Here is a 23,608-nt window from a genome sequence, read left to right on the forward strand (position 1 = left end):
TGAGGAGGACCACAACTGAGGCAGCTGCAGCAACAGAGCCAGCGGAAAGTGTCCAATGTATGAACACACCAAGCAGCAGCCAAGCAGCAGCAGAAATAGCAGCTTGAATGGCCTGTTTGAGCGCCATGAGGAACATGGGGCAAGTAGCATGAGCACACAGCTTCAAATACGGGCATATTTGGCAGAGCAAACTATCCTGCGCTCAAACAGCCGATTCAAGTACTGGGGAGGTTTCCCACCCTGGTTGCCAGTGCTGCAAAATGTCTTTGTGCTTCTTGTAACAGTGTGGATAGTGAGAGACTATTCAGCACAGCTTCCAACATTGTTGTTGCAAGGAGGAACGGGCTAGGAAGAGAAAGATCAGAAATTCTCATCTCACCTGCCATTGCTCTTGATTTTGTGAGCCATAAGTTGCTACTGCAATGTGTAGCCTACATGTCTTTCAAACTTATTTTTTGTGTGGCTGCTGCTCTTTTGTTTTACACTGTAATTGTAATTCTTGGTTATTTTGAATGTTTTTGTTTGTTTTGAAGTTGCTGTTGCACTACAGTTTTATACTGTTACTGTTCTATACAAATGTCTTTTTTATTCACTAAATTGTGGCTTCACTTTAACAATTAAGGAATTCTTAATTATTCCTACATTTATTTAGTTGCTGGTTGCACTACATATAATACTGTTACTGTACCTTTATTGTACTAAATTGTGGTTGCACTTAAACAGTTTTTTAAGCAACTGTTATTTATTTTAATTAAGATTAGATTAGAAGTTCTTTTTCAGTTATGACTGTCAATTGTCAAACTAAATAATAAAATAAAGTTATATGGCATTCATTCTCTGTATGTACTTGTTTATACATACAGTTCAGGGTTTAAACATACAATGTGTAATTATTTTCTGCCGCTAGGGGTTTCTCAATCAAAAAATGGATGGTAACCACAGACTTTTAATGACAACGGGAAGTTGCGTGGGATTATGGGAGTTTTTGTTTTCATTGTTAACACCACATCTGTTCACGGACGAGTTTACCCATTCAGGTTATATTGACATTACTTTTAGTAACGTTTATTCATGTCATTCTAATAAAATAGCAGCAGTTTCTCCCACATAATAACATTTTTCTTGATTCGATTTGTATTGGTAGCTAATCAGTTAGTGAGCAAGCAAGCTAAAATTAACCAGCAGCTAAAACCACACTATCACAATATGTTTCACGTCAGTGTCACCTTGGGCCTTCATTTTTTATCGGACAGCTGATAACATGAAAGGGGAGAGAGAGGGCGAATGACATGCAGCAAAAGTATGGGCTGAAACATGTGCCATCAGAAACTGAATTTGAGTCATTTGTATTTGAATTTGAATTGCTAAACTTGAATGATTGCATTGAAAAACTGAATTTGAATCACATAATTCCAATAAAATGTTTTCCTCACTGAAAATTCAACTCTCTATATATCTTCACATTCAGTTCTGACAATTCAAATTCAGTTCTCAAAATTCAATTTCAAGTTACTGTGACAGACATCCGGGCAGTTGACGGATGAAGGAAAAGCAATCGAGCGCAGATCGATAGGGCGTTTCTCAAAGTAAAGGATCCTTCCTTGGTAGGACTAGTCCTTCCAAGTCAGGTCCTTCAGAGGCTAGGCTAGGCTCCTCCTTAGCATTCGGAGAACACGTAAATGGAACAGGCTAGCAAGTGCACATCATTGCGTGCTTGCGTCATTGAAAAATGTTCGCCTTCACTTCCGCTCTGTATTTCTAAACAATGGACAAAATGGATGTGGAACTGTGAACTGTGCTGTTTAATTTTTTTGTTGAGATGGAGAAGGTGAATCAGCGTCAGTCTGCTTGCAGGAGGAGAATATTCTGTCGGCAACTTTGCCTGCAACGTGCGAAGGTAGGTAACGTTACCGACACTGATAGGCTATAATGTAAGCAATAGTCGTATTCTCTTATTTATCCCATGTCAAAAAATTAAAAAGTATATAATTAAGTTTGTTATTGTCATAACACTTACCAGTAAGGAGAATTGCATTAATTCATCTTAATTACATTAAGCTTACAGTAGCTAACAGTTTACATTAGCTTGTAGTTTACTGCATACATGTAACATTAGCTCATTGTCCAGTAGCTTCTAGCTTTCAAACAAATGCGAAAATATGATCAGCAACTACAACAAGGTAAACGCTACCAGCTAATGAGCTACCACAGGCAGTATGATATGCAGTAAACTGCAAGTAAGAAAGGTTAAATAGTACTGTAAACACACAAGCTGCAAGGCTACAACCAACATATGAAAAGTCATAATAACAAATCCATTGATAAACACCCACTAACACAGTAAAGGTAGGTGTGTGTTAAATGGTCAGTGTCAGTTAAGACCATGATGAAGAAATTACATGAAGTACCTACATGTTACAGTATGCTTAAATATACTTGTGATACAATTCTAATCTTACCAGGACAGGTTGGATAACTACTGGACTAACCTAATCTTACCAGGACAGGTTGGATAACTACTAGACTAACCTAATCTTACCAGGACAGGTTGGATAACTACTGGACTAACCTAATCTTACCAGGACAGGTTGGATAACTACTAGACTAACCTAAAGCTTTCTAATCTTACCAGGACAGGTTGGATAACTACTAGACTAACCTAATCTTACCAGGACAGGTTGGATAACTACTAGACTAACCTAAAGCTTTCTAATCTTACCAGGACAGGTTGGATAACTACTAGACTAACCTAAAGCTTTCTAATCTTACCAGGACAGGTTGGATAACTACTGGACTAACCTAAAGCTTTCTCCTGTCTGCAGTCTTGAAGCAACACCATCATCAGCAGCTGTGTCTGATCGCCCTTCATGTTGAATATACTTGTGTACAGTATATAGTAATGTGTGAATAAATGTTATAATAAAGATACACGTTTCATTAATGTCTTTTTAGAGCTTGTATACCTAACAAGTTATTAAACAGGTAGTATCTGAATATAATTATTCAGTTAGAAGTTTCCTTTGTCCAGGTCATAATTTGATGGAAAAATAGACAATGAAAAACTTAAAGTGCCCATATTATGAAAAAAACACTTTTTCTGGGATTTGGGGTGTTATGTTGTGTCTCTGGTGCTTCCACACACATACAAACTTTGAAAAAAACCATCCATGGTGTTTAGAGTGAGATACGGTTTCTGAATGTGTCCTGCCTTCAGTCTCTGGGTGAGCTGGTCAAAATCGGCACGGCTTGTGACGTCACAAGCCGAAACGAGCAGGCTAACCGCAACCATTAGCTCGTAGTGTTAGAGTTAGCATGCTAATGCTAATGCTAACGCTAGCATGCTAACCTCGTTCTCAATAGCAAAGCACTGCTACAACACACACAAGTTCACCATAATCTACAAAAGAACTACTTACATGTGCGCCCTCATTTAGAAGTCTCCTAGCTAATCCTGCCTTGTAACTGACCGAAGTTGTAGAAACAGCCTCTTTTACTGTCTATGGAGCTAGCTAGCTGACATGATCTACATCTGAGCTACTGGGCATGTGCAAGTGCAATCAAAGATAGTACAGAAGAAGAAGAAGAAAAGAGGTCTCACTCTGTAGCTAAAACAGAGACCAGCTGAAAAGAGGAGCTGCAGCAGTGAGAGAGAGCACTGCAGTACAACCCAAATATGGTGTTTTTTGAAAATTAAACCATGTAAACCTATTCTGGTACAACCTTAAAATACAATTATGAACCTGAAAATGAGCATAATATGGCTGCTTTAAAGACACAGACAAACCAGTTAATTTAATGCATTTATTTTTTGAATGCCAATCTCTAATATAGCAAATAATTTTTATAATTTTTAAATTTTTTTAACGAGCCGGTAAAGGATTGTGGGTAATTTGGGAGCGCGAAGGATACACATATGCATCCTTGGAAGTCGTATCTGTGCCACTGAACTCTATCGATCTGCGCTCGATTGCTCTACCTTCATCCTTCAACTACCCGGATGTCTGTCACAGTAACTTGAAATTGAATTTTGAGAACTGAATTTGAATTGTGAGAACTGAATGTGAAGATATATAGAGAGTTGAATTTTCAGTGAGGAAAACATTTTATTGGACTTCAGTTCCAAACGAATAAATTCAATTTCAAATTATGCTATTCAAATTCAGTTTTTTAATGCAATCATTCAAGTTTAGCAATTCAAATTCAAATATAGATGATTCAAATTCAGTTTCTGGTGGCACATATTTCAGCCCATACAAAAGGCCAAAGATTGGAGTCGAACCCACAGCCATTGCATCAAGTAAACCTTTATATATGGGCATGCGCTCTACCAGGTGAGCTACCCAGGAACCCGAGACAGTCATCTTTAAACGGTCAAACGTAATTGTAAAGAAGTCCGCTAAACGTGAAAGGGGGGAGAATTTCAGCACAACACCACGGCCAGCCAGAGTGGGACGCCTGCGTCATTATCACCCGGCACTGGAGTTTGTGCTGGCTGGGTTCTGTTTGCTGTAAGTTAATAATAGTGGCTGGCTGTTGTCTGCTCTAATCCCGACTGAAGTCCTTTAGCGGTGGGGAGTGAGGTTGACAAACCAGGGTGGGATAGCTGGCTAAATTAGCATTACATTAGTCGTCTATCTATACAGCTAACATTAATTGCCAGTTAGCCCAGTGCTGTTTAACGTTACCTTGGTCAGAACAATCATACTTTATGAGCGTGTTGAACGATGTTGTAACTTTATAATGTTACCCACGAAGCATTACCATTAGCTTCTTGTCAACGTAGCACATAACGTTAAGCTGGATCAGTCGATATTGAAATGTATCAATAAGGAAGGTCTCTGCTGTATTACTGTGTTGTAAGTGGCATGTAATCAATGACAAAATGATGCAGTGTGGCAGAAAAAAGCTGCATTACGGTTACTGAGAATAATTCTTTCTGTGACACTGTATGATTTACAATTACTCTTGAATATATCATCTGGATGCCCGTGTTTTGACGGAAGTTAGAGTAAAATGGGGGTCAAAGGTTTTTTGACACCACTGACAGGCGACCAAACAAAATGTCCCGTGTCATTAAAATAAAATAATAGATTTCTCTGGGTTTGAACATTGTTGGAAACATTTGGGATAGTGGAGGTACACAACTCAACAACATATATAACATAGGTATAGTCGTTTTTAGACCAATTTAATGCAGAAATATTACATATTGTACCTTAACCTTAGCCAGGCCATACAACAATGAACAATGATAGCAATCATTTTCCATCCATACAGGGTTAGTAGTATACAGCTGTTAAAATCGGATCATACTCTGTATCGGCCGATACACAAAGTCCAGGTATCTGGAATGAAAAAATGGTATTGGAACATCTCTAGCTGTTTCATTGACTTTCTTATACATTTGATAAAAGAGACCCATGATGCTGAGGGTTTGGATGTTGTGTGTGGACGTTCAGCGTAGTGTGTGTGCATTTCATTTCTTTTTTTCTATGTATGAGGTTGTATGACAACACTTTTCTTTTAGCAGTGATATGCCTTCATCTGTCTATTTGCATGTCCCTGGCTGATCAGCCTCATTGGCTCTAAGCCCCAATCTTCATTAGTTGTCTCTGTCACCCTGGACCAATAAAGCTGTGATTAGTGTAAGGGACCCAGACAGTGTCCACACACACACACACACACACACACACACACACACACACACACACACACACCACATAGTCCGTGTTATTTGTGTAGGTAATGATGTGTGTCTGTTGCTTAAGTGAGTTTTGGGCTTCATTTTGACTTCAGTGCATTCTGTCTCACATCTCTGCCAACTCTTACTCTAAGAATATTACAATTACACCCTACACACATACACAGGGTTGTGTAGCTCCAGGGATAAAGGAGAAGGGGGGTTCTGAAGCATCTCTGCCCAGCAGAGAGCTTGGGTAATGGTTAGTAGAGAAGCCCCAGGCTACTTTGGAAAATAGCTGAAGAGAAGGGAATCAATAATAGACACACACCTGCTGTGCACGCATATGTGTGCGTTCATGCATGCGTGTGTGAACTTTTTAATTACCCTGCAATGAATGAACCTGTTTTTTTGTGTAATCTTCTATCACAATGACACACAAATTTATAGCCATCTGTAAATTAGCCAACACACCTTTCGTCCCTCCTCAACATCCCCGCTAATGTTGGCTTATTCTGCTCCGTTAAAAGTATGGGGTCAATTCATCCAAACTTAATCTTTCATCCTATTTGAGTCATATTTTAGGTAGGCTATAGAATATGGACACACACCAACACTTTTTACATAATGGGATTTATTTATTCTGTTGGTAAAGTTGCTGGATAGAGCATTTTGTAAAATAAAACTATTGTTGCTGCAGATGTTTGGAGGGTTCTTTCTCTCACCAGTGGCAAACAGAGTTTGTTTGTATTCAACGTTAAGATCACACTTCCCATAAAACTTCCTGCCCCCTCCCTTTCATCATACAGGAGTGAATTATCATGTTGGAAGTGTTTTTTCCCATCGGCTGTTTTCTCCATTCACAATCTGCCTTTGCCAAACGCAGATCTCTTTGCACCACAAGAACACCTTCCTCATGTTTGGTGCAGTAAAGCAAACCATGCAGATGCATCTTCAACAAGTCTTTATACAATAAGAACAAAATAGGTCATTTGCCAGCACTTTCCAAAACAACCCATAATTCAACAATTAATTCAAGTGTTTCTCTAATTGGAGAAACAATGGACCAGTCAGAGATTGTAGGCATGATAAAGAATAAGATGGATGCAGTTGGTACAGGTTCTTCTAAGTTGACTTACAGTAATAACAACTGTTATATTGACATACTTCTTCAATCATCGTGAAAAGCATTAACTGATTCTGCTAACCACTGTAACAGCTTCGGCAATGCAGATACTTCACTTACTACTGACTGGTTAGGACAAAACAAAACAAATCAACCCCGCGCCTCCTCTAAAAGAAACTGGCTAACATAAACATGATGTCAGACTAAATGAATTAAGTTAAACTAAATGGTTATTCATTTTCAGTAAAGTGGAAACAAACGTTTTCAGTGTTTAACCAAACAACCAAGACTGTTGTTTTTCTGGTGAGGACAGTCTCCTCTGAAACTCTGACATAGAGGCTCACAATGTAAAATGCCGTGGATATGCAGTGTTACTGATGGTCCTTTGTGGTAATACCAAGCGCTGTATTTAATTCTTGAGCGTAATTGCATTTGTTTTTGTTGACCACAGTGTCAGAGTCGTTCCATCTGAAGGTGCAAATTGAAGGTGTTATCTGTTCTCTGTCTACATTGACAAACACACCTTTCTCTGCAGATCAGATTGATTAAAGTTACCATTATGAGGAAAACAAATAATTGATTCAATGTGCATTCTTGTCTAACATAATTTTAAATATTTGTTCTTGGGAAGGATATCAAGTCATTCCAAGTCAAACTGCTTAAGGCCAAGTGAAGGCACAAGTTACTAGTGGAGCTTAAAGTGTTTTTGATATTGTGCAAAAAGTGTAAAGTCTGTCATCAAATTCATGAGTCTGAGTGAAGTTGTGTGACACATATCTACAGACAGCTCTGATACAGCTAACCACCCTAGCAATATATGAGCTCATGACATTTCAATAAGCATATCTTTTTCTAATTCGTTTTTCATCAATTGTGGCTTGACACGACTTTTACTTGCAAATTATGCCGTGTGTGCATCTGTGTGAGAGAGAGAGAAAGAGAGAGAGAGAGAGAAAGAGAGAGCGAGAGAGAGAGGGAGAGAGGGAGAGGGAGAGAGAGAGAGAATCATACATGTGCCTCGTGTACATATAGAGTCAGAGTCCATCAGACATCAAGCATGGTGCTCCACTTAGCCAAAGGGAAATAAACTCAATGAGGGAAAGACGGAAGATAGAGAGAGAGAGAGAGAGAAAGAGAGTAAGGCGGGTGGATGATGCATAGGGATAGATGGAAGGATGGATGAAAAAAAGGGACGGATAGTATGATTTAGCTGATAGGAGAAATCATTTACCAGCACAATTTGTCGACAAGGATCTGGGGATGTCTCAGTGTGTCAGCGCCTCAGCCACTTTGATGGATGATGGAAGTTCACTGACTTTAACACTCTCTCTCTCTCTCACTCTGCCTCTTTCTTACTCTCCTTTTCCCTCAGCCTTTTTTCCTGCTCACTCTTTTCTGCCTTAAACTCCAGCAGAGCAAAGCAGTCTCAAGCTTAGTGTGTGTGTGTGTGTGTGTGTGTGTGTGTGTGTGTGTGTGTGTGTGTGTGTGCGTGTGTGTGCGTGTGTGTGTGTGTGTGTGTGTGTGTGTGTGTGTGTGTGTGTGCATACAGGGAGATGTATCAAACATCAGTACATGATTAGACAAAAAACAATTCACACACTTCACACACTCCAGTTCCATTATTGAACTTGACTGTTTTTGTTTGGTGGTATGTGTCAGTGTATGTGCTTGTGTCCAGTGTGTGGATTGACCAGGTGGGGCCATATATCAGCTCAGGTCTTTATCGATGCTGCGAGGCAGGGAGGCTTATCGATGCGGCTCCTTGTTTTACTGAACCAAGACTCGCCCCTAGCCACAGCTCCACCCTGCATAGACTCTAAGATTAACAGTAAGAGAAATCAGGGCTAGACCAATATATAAGAGTAAAGTAGAGAGCCGCTGTAAACATGGAACTTCTGAGTTCTGTTGCAGAGGTAAGAAAACCTCTACAATATAACATTGCTTAACAGTATGACATGTGGTTCACTCATTTGTCCAGATACAGATGGTATAAAAACAAAAAAAAAACGTTGATATGATTTAGTTAGTATTTCAGCTTTTAGCTGGCTTTAACAAACACAATGAGTGTGGACAGAACAAGCTGAACAATGGAGACATTTTTCAGACATAAAAAGCTGAAAAGATGACATTAGAAGAGAGCTTTGGTGGATACCACAAATAGGAGAGATGGAGATGATGTATAATTAAACAACTGCCACACTGGGAAAAGCTGTGGAGGCTGCAGTTTTTTGAATGCTAAGAAATATAAATATTAGGTCTAACATAATATATATAATAAATATAATAACACACTCTCTATTCAAGGTCCATTAAACTCTAGCAGATGAAGTTTGCTAGTTGTCATAGAACTGTAGATGTCGAAATATGTACAGGAAAGTTTGAAGATCTACTTTTAGAACTTTTTCAGAAGCCCTAAAAGTGCAGAAGATAATGACATGAAACATATTAAGATTATATATTATATTGTTTTTAACAGTGCTCCTGTTTCTTTACCTGTCTAACTTGTAGCAATGTCATTGTGATCACAGACCTCAGTGATGATGAAATGACTTTGGTGAATACAGTGTTATCAGAACCAACAAAAATACATGAACAAATATGGGCAAAACTATGAAAACAAGACCAAGTTGTAATGAAGTGCAAGACCAAAGAAGGAAAGAACTAAATAGACTCTATGGTACTAGTAACACTTTTTACACTTCAAGGATTGCCACCTGAAAACAAGTGATTTGTAAGAGCTGATTCAAAAAATCATACACGTTTACACAACCTGAGCTAAGATGAAGGACAACTTCAGGTTAAAATTGCCACTAAAGCTTGAAAAGAGCTGTCTAGTGTAAATCTAAGTGTGTATTTGTACTGGCTGTGTAGTGTTCATTTCGGCTGTTAGGACATCACAACACGTTAAAAAAAGCATTACTTACGTATCCAAATCTATCATGCACAACAAAGTCCTGTTGCATTATTGATGACTTGACTCGTTTGCTGCTAGAGATTTATATTTTTCTTCATTTGTATGTGAAGTGAGCTTAAGTAAACCCTAAATTGAGCATAACGCTTCTCTGCCTGGGGAGTCGACTATGACTCTCTGCCAGGAACGATGTAGCTACAGTCAGTGAGCCATCGGCAAACTGCTTCATTATGCTCAACACCATCAATCTCCATGGATAAGAATAGCCAACTTCAATACCACCTTTGGAAACAGCGATGGTCAGACCCTCATCCCATCTCAAAAAGTTGCTGTGATTGATTTTAATTTTTTTTTTTGCCATTTTCCTAGAAGGTTTTGAGCAGTGCTGTAGAAAGGCAGTGTGCTAATATGTCAGATGGATTCATCATCATTGGTTGGAGTGAATTATTATCTGACAGGCATATAAATTAGGAGAGCCTGGACAGGGGTGAAAGAGCATGCTACTCACCTTAACATGGAAGGAAAAAAGGAATCACAGCAACTGAAGCAAGTGAAGAATACATAGAGAAAAGTGGAGATGAGAGGGAAAATGTCAACTTTTATTAGAAACATGGATTTCAAAACAGAGGTTGTGATCAAAAGAGTATCAGTTAATTGATCTTTCTCATCTTTATAAGGGATGTCATTTGCATCACTTTTCTTTGCTCTATGTGTTTGTCATTCCCTGTGCTGTTTGAGTGTTTGTGTGTATGTGTTTGGTCTTTGCATAGAAAAATCTCCTCGTGGGTGAGGTGGTTTAGTTTTGATCAAACAGACTTCTGTTCTACAAATAAAGCCAATATTTTTTTCCCTTGCCATGTACAAAGGATACACTCTCACTCTCTCTCAGTCATGCAGAAGAACACTGTTGTATGTTATATTTGTATTTGATTTGGTTATCTCTTTTGGTGTTTATTGGCAGACTGGTAGTTTGTTGATTTACTGTGTCATCTCCTAGCCTTGTCACTGTCAGGATTTTATGACAAAACCATGGGTCTTATTTAAAGGGATTCTTCACCAATTTAGCATTAAGCTTTGTATCAGTAGAAACCCGGTAGTATTTTTGAATGGCCGTGCTTCCCTCCCTCACGTCCCCCTGAGAGGGGAGATCTCTGGATTGAGGGTCTGGAAAAAAGCTTCAGATGACGCAAAATGACGATTTTTGCGTCATCTGAGGCTTTTTTTCCTAGAGGCTATGGACTACAGGCAGTAGTAGCGGACCTACTTCCACAGATTGTCAACCCGCCCATAGGGGGTTGGACTGCCGACATTCTCCGAAGCCAAGAAGACTGTCAGCCATCTTGAATCCTCGCGTAGCGTGGCTTCTCAGCATCAAAACTTTAGATAGATAGATTTATTCATCCTGAAGGACATTTTAGAACAACAATTATGTGCATTCAAACTACCGCACACGTGTACCACCGGGATACATTGGTACAGATCGGAGAATATGCAGGACACTTTATTACAGACAGAATACTCGACACAGCTTCGCCCGCCGGCTATGGAGACCAGCTGTGCAGCTCGATGCCTCTGGCCGGTAAAGGGACATCATCAGCGCAGGACGTTGAACGAGTTTGTGGGTGGCAAAATCGTGTTTGTTGTCCGCTCATTAGACAACAAACTGGACTACCTCCAACCAACGAAACTCCCAACGCAAGTTCAGAGACTGCTGTGTTTTTGTTGTTGTGGAAACAATTGCTGTATCGGACTATACAGCTACGGACTATCCAGCTACCAGTCTAGCTACTCCACTAGGTCTGTCGCTGGGTAAGGCTAGCTAGTCGAGGTGAGCTGTGTTAACATGGACTGCCTGGTGCAGAAATGGGGCTGCTTGTATCCAACTAACTGCTAACTGCTGGTGGAGTTTGTGAATGTTAAATGCCGACCATTCTACAATACACGCAAATTTGTATACTCGGTGATACAGTCTACCAAGCGCTAATGCTAGTAGCTAGCTATGTGTTAGCTGAATTTTAGCATATCATGTGTGTCCATTGGAGGGACAGTCGCAGCTAACGAAACCCCTAATGTTCACAAAAATTCATTAAATTGAAATCGGACACCATAGTAGTAGTAGTACACCGGACACCTTTATAAGACCTTGGGGTACATGTTCTGTAAGTGGCGTGACGATATTCAAACTGTAAATATACGAAAGTTATGCCGAAAATGAAGCTAACTAGCTGCTATCTGTACACATGGGATTAAGGGACAGTCGCAGCTAACGAAACTCCTAATGGTCACAAAAATTCATTAAATTGAAATCAGACACCATAGTTAGCTTTATAAGACCTTGGGGTACATGTTCTGTAAGCAGTGTTGGGCAAGTTACTTCCAAAATGTAATACATTATAGATTACTAGTTACTGTTATTTGAGAGTAATTAGTTATATTACAATATTACTGTCTCTGAATTGTAATGCGTTACACTACTTTTGCATTACTTTTGAGTTACTTTTACCAAAATAACAGGGGAAGTTTGATTTGGCAGCTTGCTTGTGAATTTCACCACCGGATCAATAAAGTCTCGTCTTTATCCACTTTAATACATCATAGATTATTCATATTTTGTATAATTAATATAAATATGCAAAGTAACTAAAGTTATACAAAATAGATAAGTAAAACATATAATAGGCAAATAGGAGAAAATGAAAATACTCAAAAGTATGGCATTGTTGTAAAATGTTTGTTTATAGCACTTCAATAAGAAATTCATGTTGTTTAGGTTAAAACACTCTAAAGGAAATGTTCAATTATAGTGTGATTAAAACTCACTATTAACATATTTACAGTACTTGATTTACAGCTGATTTGTGAAAAGGTAGCCTACACAACCTTATTTAACAGTAATTTAGTTTTACTGCGAACCGTCACAGGAAGTGCTTTTATTTTGAAGTAGGCTACACGGAAGTTGTCTGTTGTGTAGCTACTCTTGCTAGCTTACTGAGATGCAACATGTCCGTCAGGCTCAAGTTGTTCACTTTCTTGTTTGTAAAACTGCAACATATTGAACAGTAAATGGTCACAGTAAAAGACAAGCGCTTTTGGTCGTCATTCGAAGCCATTCCTCTACAGGCATAGTTACTCTCCACGGCTGATAAAAATGCAATGTTATTTACGTGTAGCAAGCCTCAACATTAATTCCCGACATGTTTATATCTGTCAGTCGCTGACGTACCGTCACCTCGGGACATACATGCTGTCCGTACTGTTTCTGGTTCTGGCTCTGACCACGGGAACAGAAACAGGACAGCTCACTTCAATGCAGCGTAATAACTCCTGAAAATAATATCCATCTCGCAAATGTATTTGTCTCTGCAGTCATCTCAACCATCGAATCGAATCGAGGAAAATAATACGGCTTTTTTTTTTTTCCTGTGAAAAAACCAATGCACCACTAAATGTTGCGTTAAAATGCGTTGTAACTCGCGTTACTGAGATTGTAACGAGTATAATATTACCGAAATTTAATTAGTAATGCGTTATATTACTGCGTTACAGCAAAAAGGAATACATTACTGTAATTGCGTTACTTTTGTAACGCGTTACTCCCAACACTGTCTGTAAGTGGCGTGACGATATTCAAACTGTAAATATACGACAGTTATGCCGAAAATGAAGCTAACTAGCTGCTATCTGTACACATAGGATTGGAGGGACAGTAGCAGCTAACAAAACCCGAGAAACGGTGACTTTCACTGGGTATGGAGGTTGCAGCTTTCTCGTCAGACTGTGTGGAGCTCCTGAAGTCCGACACTACTTACCAAATTTGCAATTAGCCATAAATTTTCGTAAAACGGCCCATATTTGAGCTTTATATAGTTGATTTCTCGCTTAAAAAAGTATCCGAAGTGAATTTTATAACGAAATAGCCCGACAAACAATGTATAACTTTGCAGTGTCTGAAATATGAGACCTGCTGTCTCGTCTCCAATGTTTACAGCCTACCAAGCGCTAATGCTAGTATGTGTTAGCTGAACTTTACGGAGCATATAATGTGTTTCGTATGTTGTTTGTATATAATGTTGTTTTTATATATTTGAATTGTGTAACCACTTGAGCCACAGTGAAACGTTGTTTCGTGAATATGGTTGAAATGACAATAAAACACAGTTAAATTGAGTTGACCGTCACTGTCTGTCTGTAAACGGTAGGCGTGGCTTGGGAGTGTACTCATTCTGGGATTTGGTGTCTTTCATCAACATGAGCCAAAAACACATTTCCTGGCTTTTCTCGGCCTAGAAGGCACCAATTAAAAAAATTATTTATACATTTATACATTTATACTACATAAGTGACCCAATTTAAAGATATATTCAGCTTTCCCTGAAATATCCCTTTAATTACAATGATAGAGATAAGATACACAGACTGAGTTACTTTCTCTCACCTCCTTCCCCTTATTCTTGTCCTGAAAGTCCTCCAGTACGCCTCATATACCTACATAAAACATCTCTGTTGAACTTAACTGGCAATTATGCCAAGATTTGGGGCAAGATGCTAAAATCTCTGTGTAGATTCACGACTAAAACTGTGTGTACGCACAAAGACAGAAATATGCATAAGCATTATTGTCATCCCACATTAGACGTGTAATTGAGAACAGCATAGAAGAAGTGCAATTTCACCAATTGTGTCACATCTGCAAAGTTCTCCGACAGCACCAGAGCGGCTGTGATTACACACATTTTACAAACCTTTCGGGGGTGGGCCCTCCCCCACCCTCCCTTCAGCAAATCAGATCACATATCAGTTCTGCTTTTGCCTTCCTATAGTCAGAAACTCAAAGCTAACCTGTTCTGAACTCATCATAATAAGGAAAATACAAAAGAAAATGGGATTCATTCTCAACTTTACTAATTCACATAATTCGCACAACCTTTTATCTCGTTGGATGTTCAAGGGCTCAACTGAGCCACTAACGACCTCTGACTCCTCGATAAGTTTGCTGTAACATATAGTTCAGGACCTTAATAATGTTTGATTTGATTATAAGTTCGTAATTTTGGTTTTAACAAGATATCTTTTGACCATTTTTCTTCAAATCTTACGAGTAACTTAATTCTGATAGTGTTCAAGCTGCAGGTTAAAGTATTATGATATATTTATACTGTATATTGTAATTCAACTTGAACATGAACAGCATAAATCTCTGTACTAGTTGCCTCCCCCGTCAGAGTTACTGAGGCGGCACTAAGCACCATGGGTATAATGCACCAGTCTGCTGAAAGAGTTAAATACTATTTTCATGCTTTCTTTTTTTCTGTCATGCTATGTATATATCATTATTGCAAAGGGGGATTTACCACTATACAAGGTGCCATTTATGTGACTGCATCATTGAAGCTAAATAAATATAGTCTTGCCCATACATTATGGACTTGCTTTTGCTATTCCTTCTTATTATCCAAATTAATCTGTAGGCCAACAGATATCATATTTGCAGTTGGTTTTATTGTAGCATATATGCAATATTATCTTTGTGTACAATTTGATTGGTATTAATAGCTACATATAAAAAAAATGTATTAACCAAATATAGGTCTCTATGTACAAACTGTGGAAATGTATGTTGTATGTAATGTATGTAATGAAATGCCTACTAAAATACATTTGAAATGGGATATATTATCAAGATATGTGTATAAATATAAATACATTCAAGACACATGCAATGATAATGTCATGCAACTACTGAATTAGGGTACTGGCACCTTTTTTTGTGAATGTTCTCACGTGGTTTGCAGTGATACATTTTGGTTTGATTTTTTCTCTGTGTGAAAATATACCGAACCAAGATAACAACAAACTCATCAATTGATTTGGACCAGAGCAAACCAACTATAGGTGTGAAAATGCCCTAAAATATCAATCCTTATTAACCTGTTGGTTTGCTCTTTTCCATCCCTCTGTCCTGCCACTATCTCTATCTATCCATTCAGGGTAACCAAGAGGCCCAAGCTCCCCCTGAAGCCATGGCCCAACCCTTCCCACAGGCCCAGTACCCCCCTCCCCCACAGAATGGGATCCCAGCTGAGTATGCCACCCCCCACACCCACCCACCGGCAGAATACACAGGACCAAGCACGGTGGCCGAGCACACCCTGACACTCTACACGCCTACACACACACAGAGCGAACAGCTGGGAAATGACAGCAACACCCCCACTCTCACAGCCAACACAGTAACCGTGAGTCTACAGTTTGTTATGAACCACATGAAATAAATTGTTTTGCTGTATTTTCATTCAAAATTGGTGTTAATGAGGATTGAAAAAGTTATAGGTACTTGACTGATGGTCATGGACTTGACTGACTACAAGGGGTAGAAAATCTTCAATATCAACATTTGTAAATGTGTGTTACTGTTAATGTGCGCTTCTGCTGATTTGAGAAAAAAACATCTCCTTTACAACAAAAAGTATCTCATTTAAAGTATTCAGTTGTTTATTAGACCTATTTCTTCATAACAAATGATTTTCAAATGAAAAATATATTACTGTAGTGGTCTTATGAAAGTGGAACACTATGCTGCCATTGAGCTACTGTTTTAGGTTCAGTTATGGTAACATTAAAAATGGTCCCTTAGATAACGTTGTTGGGGTTGAAAGTCCTCTTCACCAGTTACTGTACAAGGTAAATAGATTGTTGAGATTGACTCCCCTATTTTTTTTTTTTTTCTGAAGTCACAACGCCATGAAATCCTGCAGGGACCTGTGTAATGATACAGCTAGTTTTTGCCCTCAAGCCTGTTTCTACCAACCAGGTCGCAAACAAACCGTTATGATAGTTCAGTTCTGTTTTACATTACGCTTTAAAATATGAATGTTTAAAACCTTTGTCAATATGGACATGCTACACATTGTTAGTTCATTTTAGGGAACTTAAAAGCACCAAATCATGATTCATGCTGTTATTGGGTATCCTTGTTTTCTTTAGGCTGCTGCCTACAAAATGAAAGTATCCCCACGGTCCGTGTACTTGGTGGCCAACGGATTTTCGTTTTGAAAGGAAAAAAAAAAAAACGAAAAACGGCCAGTTTCCCAATTACCATTAGTAAATAGGAAAACAAAAAACGGAAAACAACCCATTATTCGTTTTTTGTTTTGATATTAAAAAACGTAAAACGAAAAACAATCTCGTTATCCGATTGTCTTTGATGTATTTGTAGATGGAACTCGGAAATTAAAATACATGTGTATAAGTCGTATTCCTTCATTTTGCATTGGTATTTTTAAGTTACTCCCGCCACGCCAAGACCCGCCCTTCAATAGCATTTATTGGCCAGTACCGCCTGTAAGATCCGTTCTGTGCATGCGCATAATTACGTAGTAGAAAACTAACAATGTCCATGTGTGATTTACAGTCTATGTTTGTACCATGTGTCAACACTTTACGACCAAACATTACAACTTTTTTATTAAATCTTTTTTTATTAAATCTTTATCATACAATAGTCATAGCTACAAACATTCGAAACTTGTCACTGATCCAAAACCGTGTAGCGACATCGTTGTTGTGTTGTTTACGTTGTTTTTACCTTTAATACTTCGTCTTGACTAATAACCATAGACTGTCTATTATTAATGCGATGAAGTGTAAACGTACATAAGTGTCCTTTTGAAGATGGGATGACAGCTCTCCCAGCCACCACTGCTGTATACCACTATAGTAGCTACATGCCAACGGCAGTAAACACTATAGTAGCTACATGCTAACGGTCATCTTAGCTGGCAATGTTGTTAAATTCTCCCCAATTCCAGGTCACATTCCTGCTGAAACATGTCCGATTGTGTAGTGTTTGGTCTGCGATTTTTGACGTTAGAAAGTGCTGCTTCGTTCCACTACAATCTAACGTTAGCATACTCATAGCTAACTATTGTAGCTGCATGCTAACGCGACATAGCGGAGCATAAATAGCTAGCTATGTACGTATGTAGCAGGACTTTGTACCGTAAAAATCACCAATAAAGGCTTCTAAACCAAATACTAAACAAATACAAATACAGTAAAGTGACCGGAATTAGGGGTGAAATGTCCAGCATTGAGCTACATAATAGTTAGGAGGTTAGCTGGTCTCTCACAGAGATCTCATTTGTAGCCCTGTTTTACCCGATACTTTCATAAAAGTACAAACACATGAAGTGAGAGGTATACACATGCTTAAACTTTATTTAAAACATGGTTAACCTGAAGCAGGACAGTGTCATGACTTAAAACACCAAAGCAAGGCTTCTAGCTCAGGCTAGCTAGCGTTAGCAAATTACCTTCAAAGTTGCAAAGAAATGATGAAACGTAAAATTTGAAGCCTTTATATAATTTGCTACATGGTGTTGTACTGGATGGCCAGACGACCCTCCGTATATCATTAACAGATACTTTAGGCAACTCCAGCAAACACCTTGTAAACTTCATCTCTGCCATCATAACGGTCTACTGTCACTGTCTAATGTTTTCTTCCGGTAACCGGGAATGTCCAAACATCCTTACGCCAATGCGTGCATAGAGCTGTGAAGTTTGCCGGTGTTCGCGCAAGCGTAGAACTGATCAGGCAGTGCACAGAACGGATTTTACAGGCGGTACAGATAGGGTACTGACAAAGGAATAAGATTTATACACACATTTTAATTTCCGAGTTCCATCTACAAATACATCAAAGACAATCGGATAACGAGATTGTTTTTCGTTTTCCGTTTTTTAATATCAAAACAAAAAACGAATAATGGGTTGTTTTCCGTTTTTTGTTTTCCTATTTACTAATGGTAATTGGGAAAACGTTTTTGTTTTTTTCCTTTCAAAACGAAAATCCGTTGGCCACCAAGTACACGGACCCCCACCTTTTTCTGTTTAGTCTTCACCCCGGGACAGCACCTGACATACAGCAAGCACTCCTAGTGTGGAAGACCAATGAGCTCCATCATGTCTATGTGCAACCGTGGTAAAACAAGCTGTCATTGGCTAGCAACACGTCAATCATGATGATTGTAGCCAATCAAATTCCCTTCCCAATGGTGTATAGCATGGATAGGGACGTTGCATTGGAGCCAGTCTAAATGAACAGAGCTAAGTCCCTCCCTCCAGAGCCAGCTATCACATTAATTTGTTTTGTGAGAAGGTGATCATTTGAATTAATGCAAAATGTTTTATAGTCATCTCAATGCTTTAGTATGTTTTTGTCAGTGTCACAGACGTGAGTAAAATCAATTGGCACAAGTTGAGGTCTGAAATTGTATACAAGTGTGGTTGAGAAGATGCAGAAGGTAAGTGTGGTGATTTGCATAGTGCGGCATAATATGGAGGGAATATTTATTCATAATTCAAATTGAAACTCCAAAGAGAAAACGAAAAAAGATCAAATTAAAAATAATATTATTTTAATTAAAAATAGTATTATTTTACTACGCTACTAGGAAAAAGCATACCATAATTAAATGTGAAATGTAAAAGCTTTAATGGAAATACTTCAATTAAAATCTCAAATAGAAAAAAAGAAATTATTTTATTTTAGCCTTTCCCCTTTATAATTTTCAATTTTCAATTTGACATTTTATCTTTTGAATTTTATGTTTTATGTTTTTTTCGTCTGCTATTTCACCACTCAATTCATTTCTGAGACTGTTTTATGTGAGAAATGAACTGTGTACAGTTTGAATATGGGCAGTTTTACAAAAATTGATGGCCAATTGCACATTTTCTCCGATATGTTGTCGGACTTGGAAGCTCCAGTCGTAGGTGACAGCCAGCTGGCGGTGGCCGGGATCGCTTGCTTACCGGCGGCCAGTAATACTCACAGCAACCGCTGTCAGCTGGAAGTGGTTTCAGACACTCCCACCAGCCGTTGGGCCACGCCTCCTCATTTAAATTGACACCTGTCACTTCTAAATGAAAAGCATAATGTTAAATCGAAATGTAAAAGGTGAATCTTAAAATGTCAATGTCAAATGTAAAACATAAAATTCAAAAGATAAAATGTCAAATTGAAAATTGAAAATTATAAAGAGGAAAGGCTAAAATAAAACAATTTCTTTTTTTCTATTTGAGATTTTAATTTAAGTATTTCCATTTAAGCTTTTACATTTCACATTTAATTATGGCATGCTTTTTCCTAGTAGCATAGTAAAATAACACTATTTTTAATTAAAATAATACTATTTTTAATTTGATCATGCTTCATTTTCTCTTTGGACTTTCAATTTGAATTATGAATAAATATTCCCTCCATAGCATAAAGCATGTCTTAGGTATTGTTATTGAAGTATGACTTATTATAGACAATGGCCAAAAAAAAAATTGTAACCGTGTTTTAACTGATGTAGTTGATGTTGTGTTTTAATCACATTGTTAACAAGCACATTTTCAGAAACTAGAAGGATTTAGATTTTAAATTAAGCCCCATACATACATTATTGTCTTGCAGTTCTACTGTTATAAGCTTTTCTATTTAGGTACAAATTTAACAAGTTATTGTGGGAGTGGCCATGGGATAAAAACAGAGTGGTGGTCTAAATCTGACTTTAACATGCAATGGGAACAGGAAAATCTAAAATTCAAACCACCATCTTATAAATTAACTTATGTATATTTTAGCCACCAATCCCTGGTATGTTAATCTCCTTTGAAGGTTTAAAGATAGTTAGTTGAGACAGAGAGTTGCAGCCCACATGCTTTTCTAGTGGTGGGGGGCACGCTGGGAAGCATGCCGGAAACTGAAAGTGAAACCTCTCTTGCTGTCTGAAGTTCCTTTGACACTACACTTCACACAACATGAAACTTAAAACTTTAAAATGTTAGGATCATTCAATCATGATTGCCTTGGGGCTCCGTATCTGATCAGCTACTGGCTTGACCTCTGTGAGTTGATTCTGAAAGCAGCTACAAGATCTGGGAGAACAAAGCGACACAAAGCAGGGTTCTGTTCACAATGTTCTAAAGGTTTAATGAGACACACAAGGATATTTACATTTTCTAACAATAGCTCCATTCGCTTAGATGACATGAGGGTAGATAGATAAGAAAGCGGCTCCATAGAAAAAAAGGATTGGTTCAACACAGATGAATCTTCAGAAAGGAAAACAGTGTAACAATTTATGATACTCGTGGCAATTTTGTAATCCCACTCTGACAATGAGGAACGAGACAAAAATCTGTCAAACTTTTAATGGTCAGAGCATGGTACACAAGACAAGGATTGGTTTGTAATATGCACACCGATGGGAAGCTGTTCTCTCACTTTATACCTTGGCTAGGTCCTCCCCATCTGACCAGCGTGGTGTCTTTCACTTTGTGTTTTGCATGCCTTTGTTCTCAAGACAAAGGGCTTACCAGCCAGAGGTGAGTACCGTCTGATGACATCCAGGTGGGAGATGCCTTGGCACATGCGTCTGTTAGCATATGCAATCAGTTAAGGGGCCATCCACACGGAGACGCTTTTTGATGCAAACGCACATGTTTTGCATCGTTTGGGCCAATCGTCCAAATGAATCCTGTAAACGCACTGCTTGAAAACGCACTTTTTTGAAACCTGGTCCCAGGGTGAAAAAAATCGGAAACGGCTCCCTTTTGGCTTTGTTTGGACGATGAAGCCGCATACGTGCGTATTGATGATGTCATCGCCACACCCCTCGACCTCTAACGTTATGTAGCTAACGTTAAACATCGCTAAAGTAGCTGACGCTCCAGCAGGGACGTAACGTTAACGTTAGCTGCTATGGTTAGCTGCTATGGTTAGCTGCTATGGTTAGCTGTTTATAAAGTGGAAGTAGACAACTTATCAACTAGCTAGCTAATCTGTCTGGTTATCAACTCCTTGAACGGATTATAGTAACTTTTAGCACGGCTTATTGTAGAAAGGCTACCGCAACAAAAACGTGTAGATTATCAAAAAGACATTGGATCATTGATGTTTGTTTGACTACCGATGTTAGCTAGCAGCGTTAGCGCGCCAACGTTAGCTCTGCTGGCTAGCACGCTGCAATCATGTCTGATGGCAGACAGAATTGCAAAATAAAAAGCAATCCAACAGCACATTATACAATGTAAATAAAGACATGTTTTCCTGCGGCGGCCTTTATAAAATGAGCAGTGGTTTTTAAAGTTATTATAGTCTTGCATGTTATGATCGGGAGTGACTGAACACTATGCTCTTCTTCTCCATTTTTGGTGAATTTCTGTAGCAGAAACAGCGGCACCTATAGGCCTGGAATATGTAGTAGCGTGTTGAGTCTTTTACAGATGGATCCGTTTGGACGCACATTTTTTTGGACACGGTTCCAGGGAAGACGGGGAAAAAAAAGATCGTTTTGGTACGTGTGGACGTGGCCTCAGTTTCACTCAGTAAAAGGTTGCATTATAATTGAATCAGCATAATCAAATAATAAGGAAGTTTAAACCTGATTACATCAGTTTGGTCAATCTTAGCCAACTATAGACCTATATCTAATCTTCCCTTTCTCTCCAAGATCCTTGAGAAGGTAGTCACTAATCAGTTATGTGACTTTCTACATAGCAATACTTTATTTGAGGACTTTCAGTCAGGATTTAGAATGCATCATAGCACAAAGACGGCACTGGTGAAAATTACTAACGACCTTCTAACTGCTTCAGACAAAAGACTTGTCTCCATACTTGTCGTACTAGATCTTACTGCTGCATTTGACACTATTGACCTGTTACAGAGATTGGAACATTTAGTTGGCATTAAAGGAATCACACTAAGCTGGTTTAAGTCCTATTTATCTGATCAATCTCAATTTGTTAATGTTAACGATGAATCCTCCAGGCACGCTAAAGTTAGCCATGGTGTTCCACAAGGCACAAGGCTCAGTGCTTGGACCAATTCTATTCACCTTATATATGTTTCCTCTAGGCAATATTATTAAGAAAAATTCAATTAACTTTCACGCATATGCGGATGACACCCAATTATACCTATCAATCAAGCCAGACGAAACCAGTCAGTTAGTTAAACTTCAAGCATGCATATAAAATCATGGATGACCTACAATTTTCTGATGTTAAACTCAGACAAAACCAAAGTTATTGTGCTGGGCCCTAAACACCTCAGAACCTCATTATCTAAAGCTATAGCTACTCTGGATGGCATTGCCCTGGCCTCCAGCACTACGGTCATAAATGTAGGAGTTATTTTTGTTCAGGATATATCCTTTAACGCCCACTTCAAACAAACCTCAAGAACAGCCTTTTTTCACCTTTGTAACATTGGGAGTGAGGAGTTGCAGCGTTTGCCTAGACCGGCAGGGGAGGGTATATAGCAAAGACACAGCACCCCCTTCTCTTCTCTGCTTCTCTTCATAGTTGTCAGATTCATCTACCAACCCTTATAGAACTGGCTTAGGTTTGCCTTGCACCAGCTCTTAATTATGCTGTTATAGTTTTAGATTGCCGGTGGACTTCCTTTGACACACTGAGCTCCTCTCTCATCTCTATTTCCATCTGTGTGCATCCATATCCCAGACATGCTTGTTACTAACTTAGCTCTTGGGAGCCTATTCCCCGGAGTCCTTATGTATTTTTGCCAAGAAGTTTTCTTTGGATTAGGGTGGCACCTAAATCATGGTTGCAGCTGTTGCCGTGGTCCTGCTCTGTGCCCTGTTATGCCCTGCTACACCCTGCTATGCTCTGCAGTGCCCTGCTACGTCCTGCTACGCCTTGCTACATCCTGCTATGCCCTGCAGTGCCCTGCTATGCCATGCAGTGCCCTGCAGTGTCCTGCTACACCCTGTATCGCCCTGCAGGGCACTGCTACGCCATGAACTACTGCAACTACTATTTCTAGTCATCGTTCCATTATTTTTATTGTGACTATTGCCACTGTTCATCACACCCC

At 38.9% G+C, this 23,608-nt stretch overlaps 1 protein-coding gene across 7 annotated transcripts in view; it reads left to right on the top strand.

The window, feature by feature from the left end:
• LOC116055648 (RNA binding protein fox-1 homolog 3-like) overlaps positions 1-23,608 on the top strand; it is a 651,886-nt gene that overhangs the window by 483,484 nt on the left and 144,794 nt on the right. For all 7 annotated transcript variants that reach the window (XM_035997778.1, XM_035997775.1, XM_035997779.1 and 4 more), the window contains one exon: positions 15,705-15,953. In XM_035997778.1, coding sequence (XP_035853671.1) covers positions 15,705-15,953 — 249 coding nt within the window. The remainder of the gene's footprint in view (positions 1-15,704; positions 15,954-23,608) is intronic.

This window comes from Sander lucioperca, chromosome 22 (assembly GCF_008315115.2).
Source record: "Sander lucioperca isolate FBNREF2018 chromosome 22, SLUC_FBN_1.2, whole genome shotgun sequence".
Taxonomy (NCBI): Eukaryota; Metazoa; Chordata; class Actinopteri; order Perciformes; family Percidae; genus Sander; species Sander lucioperca.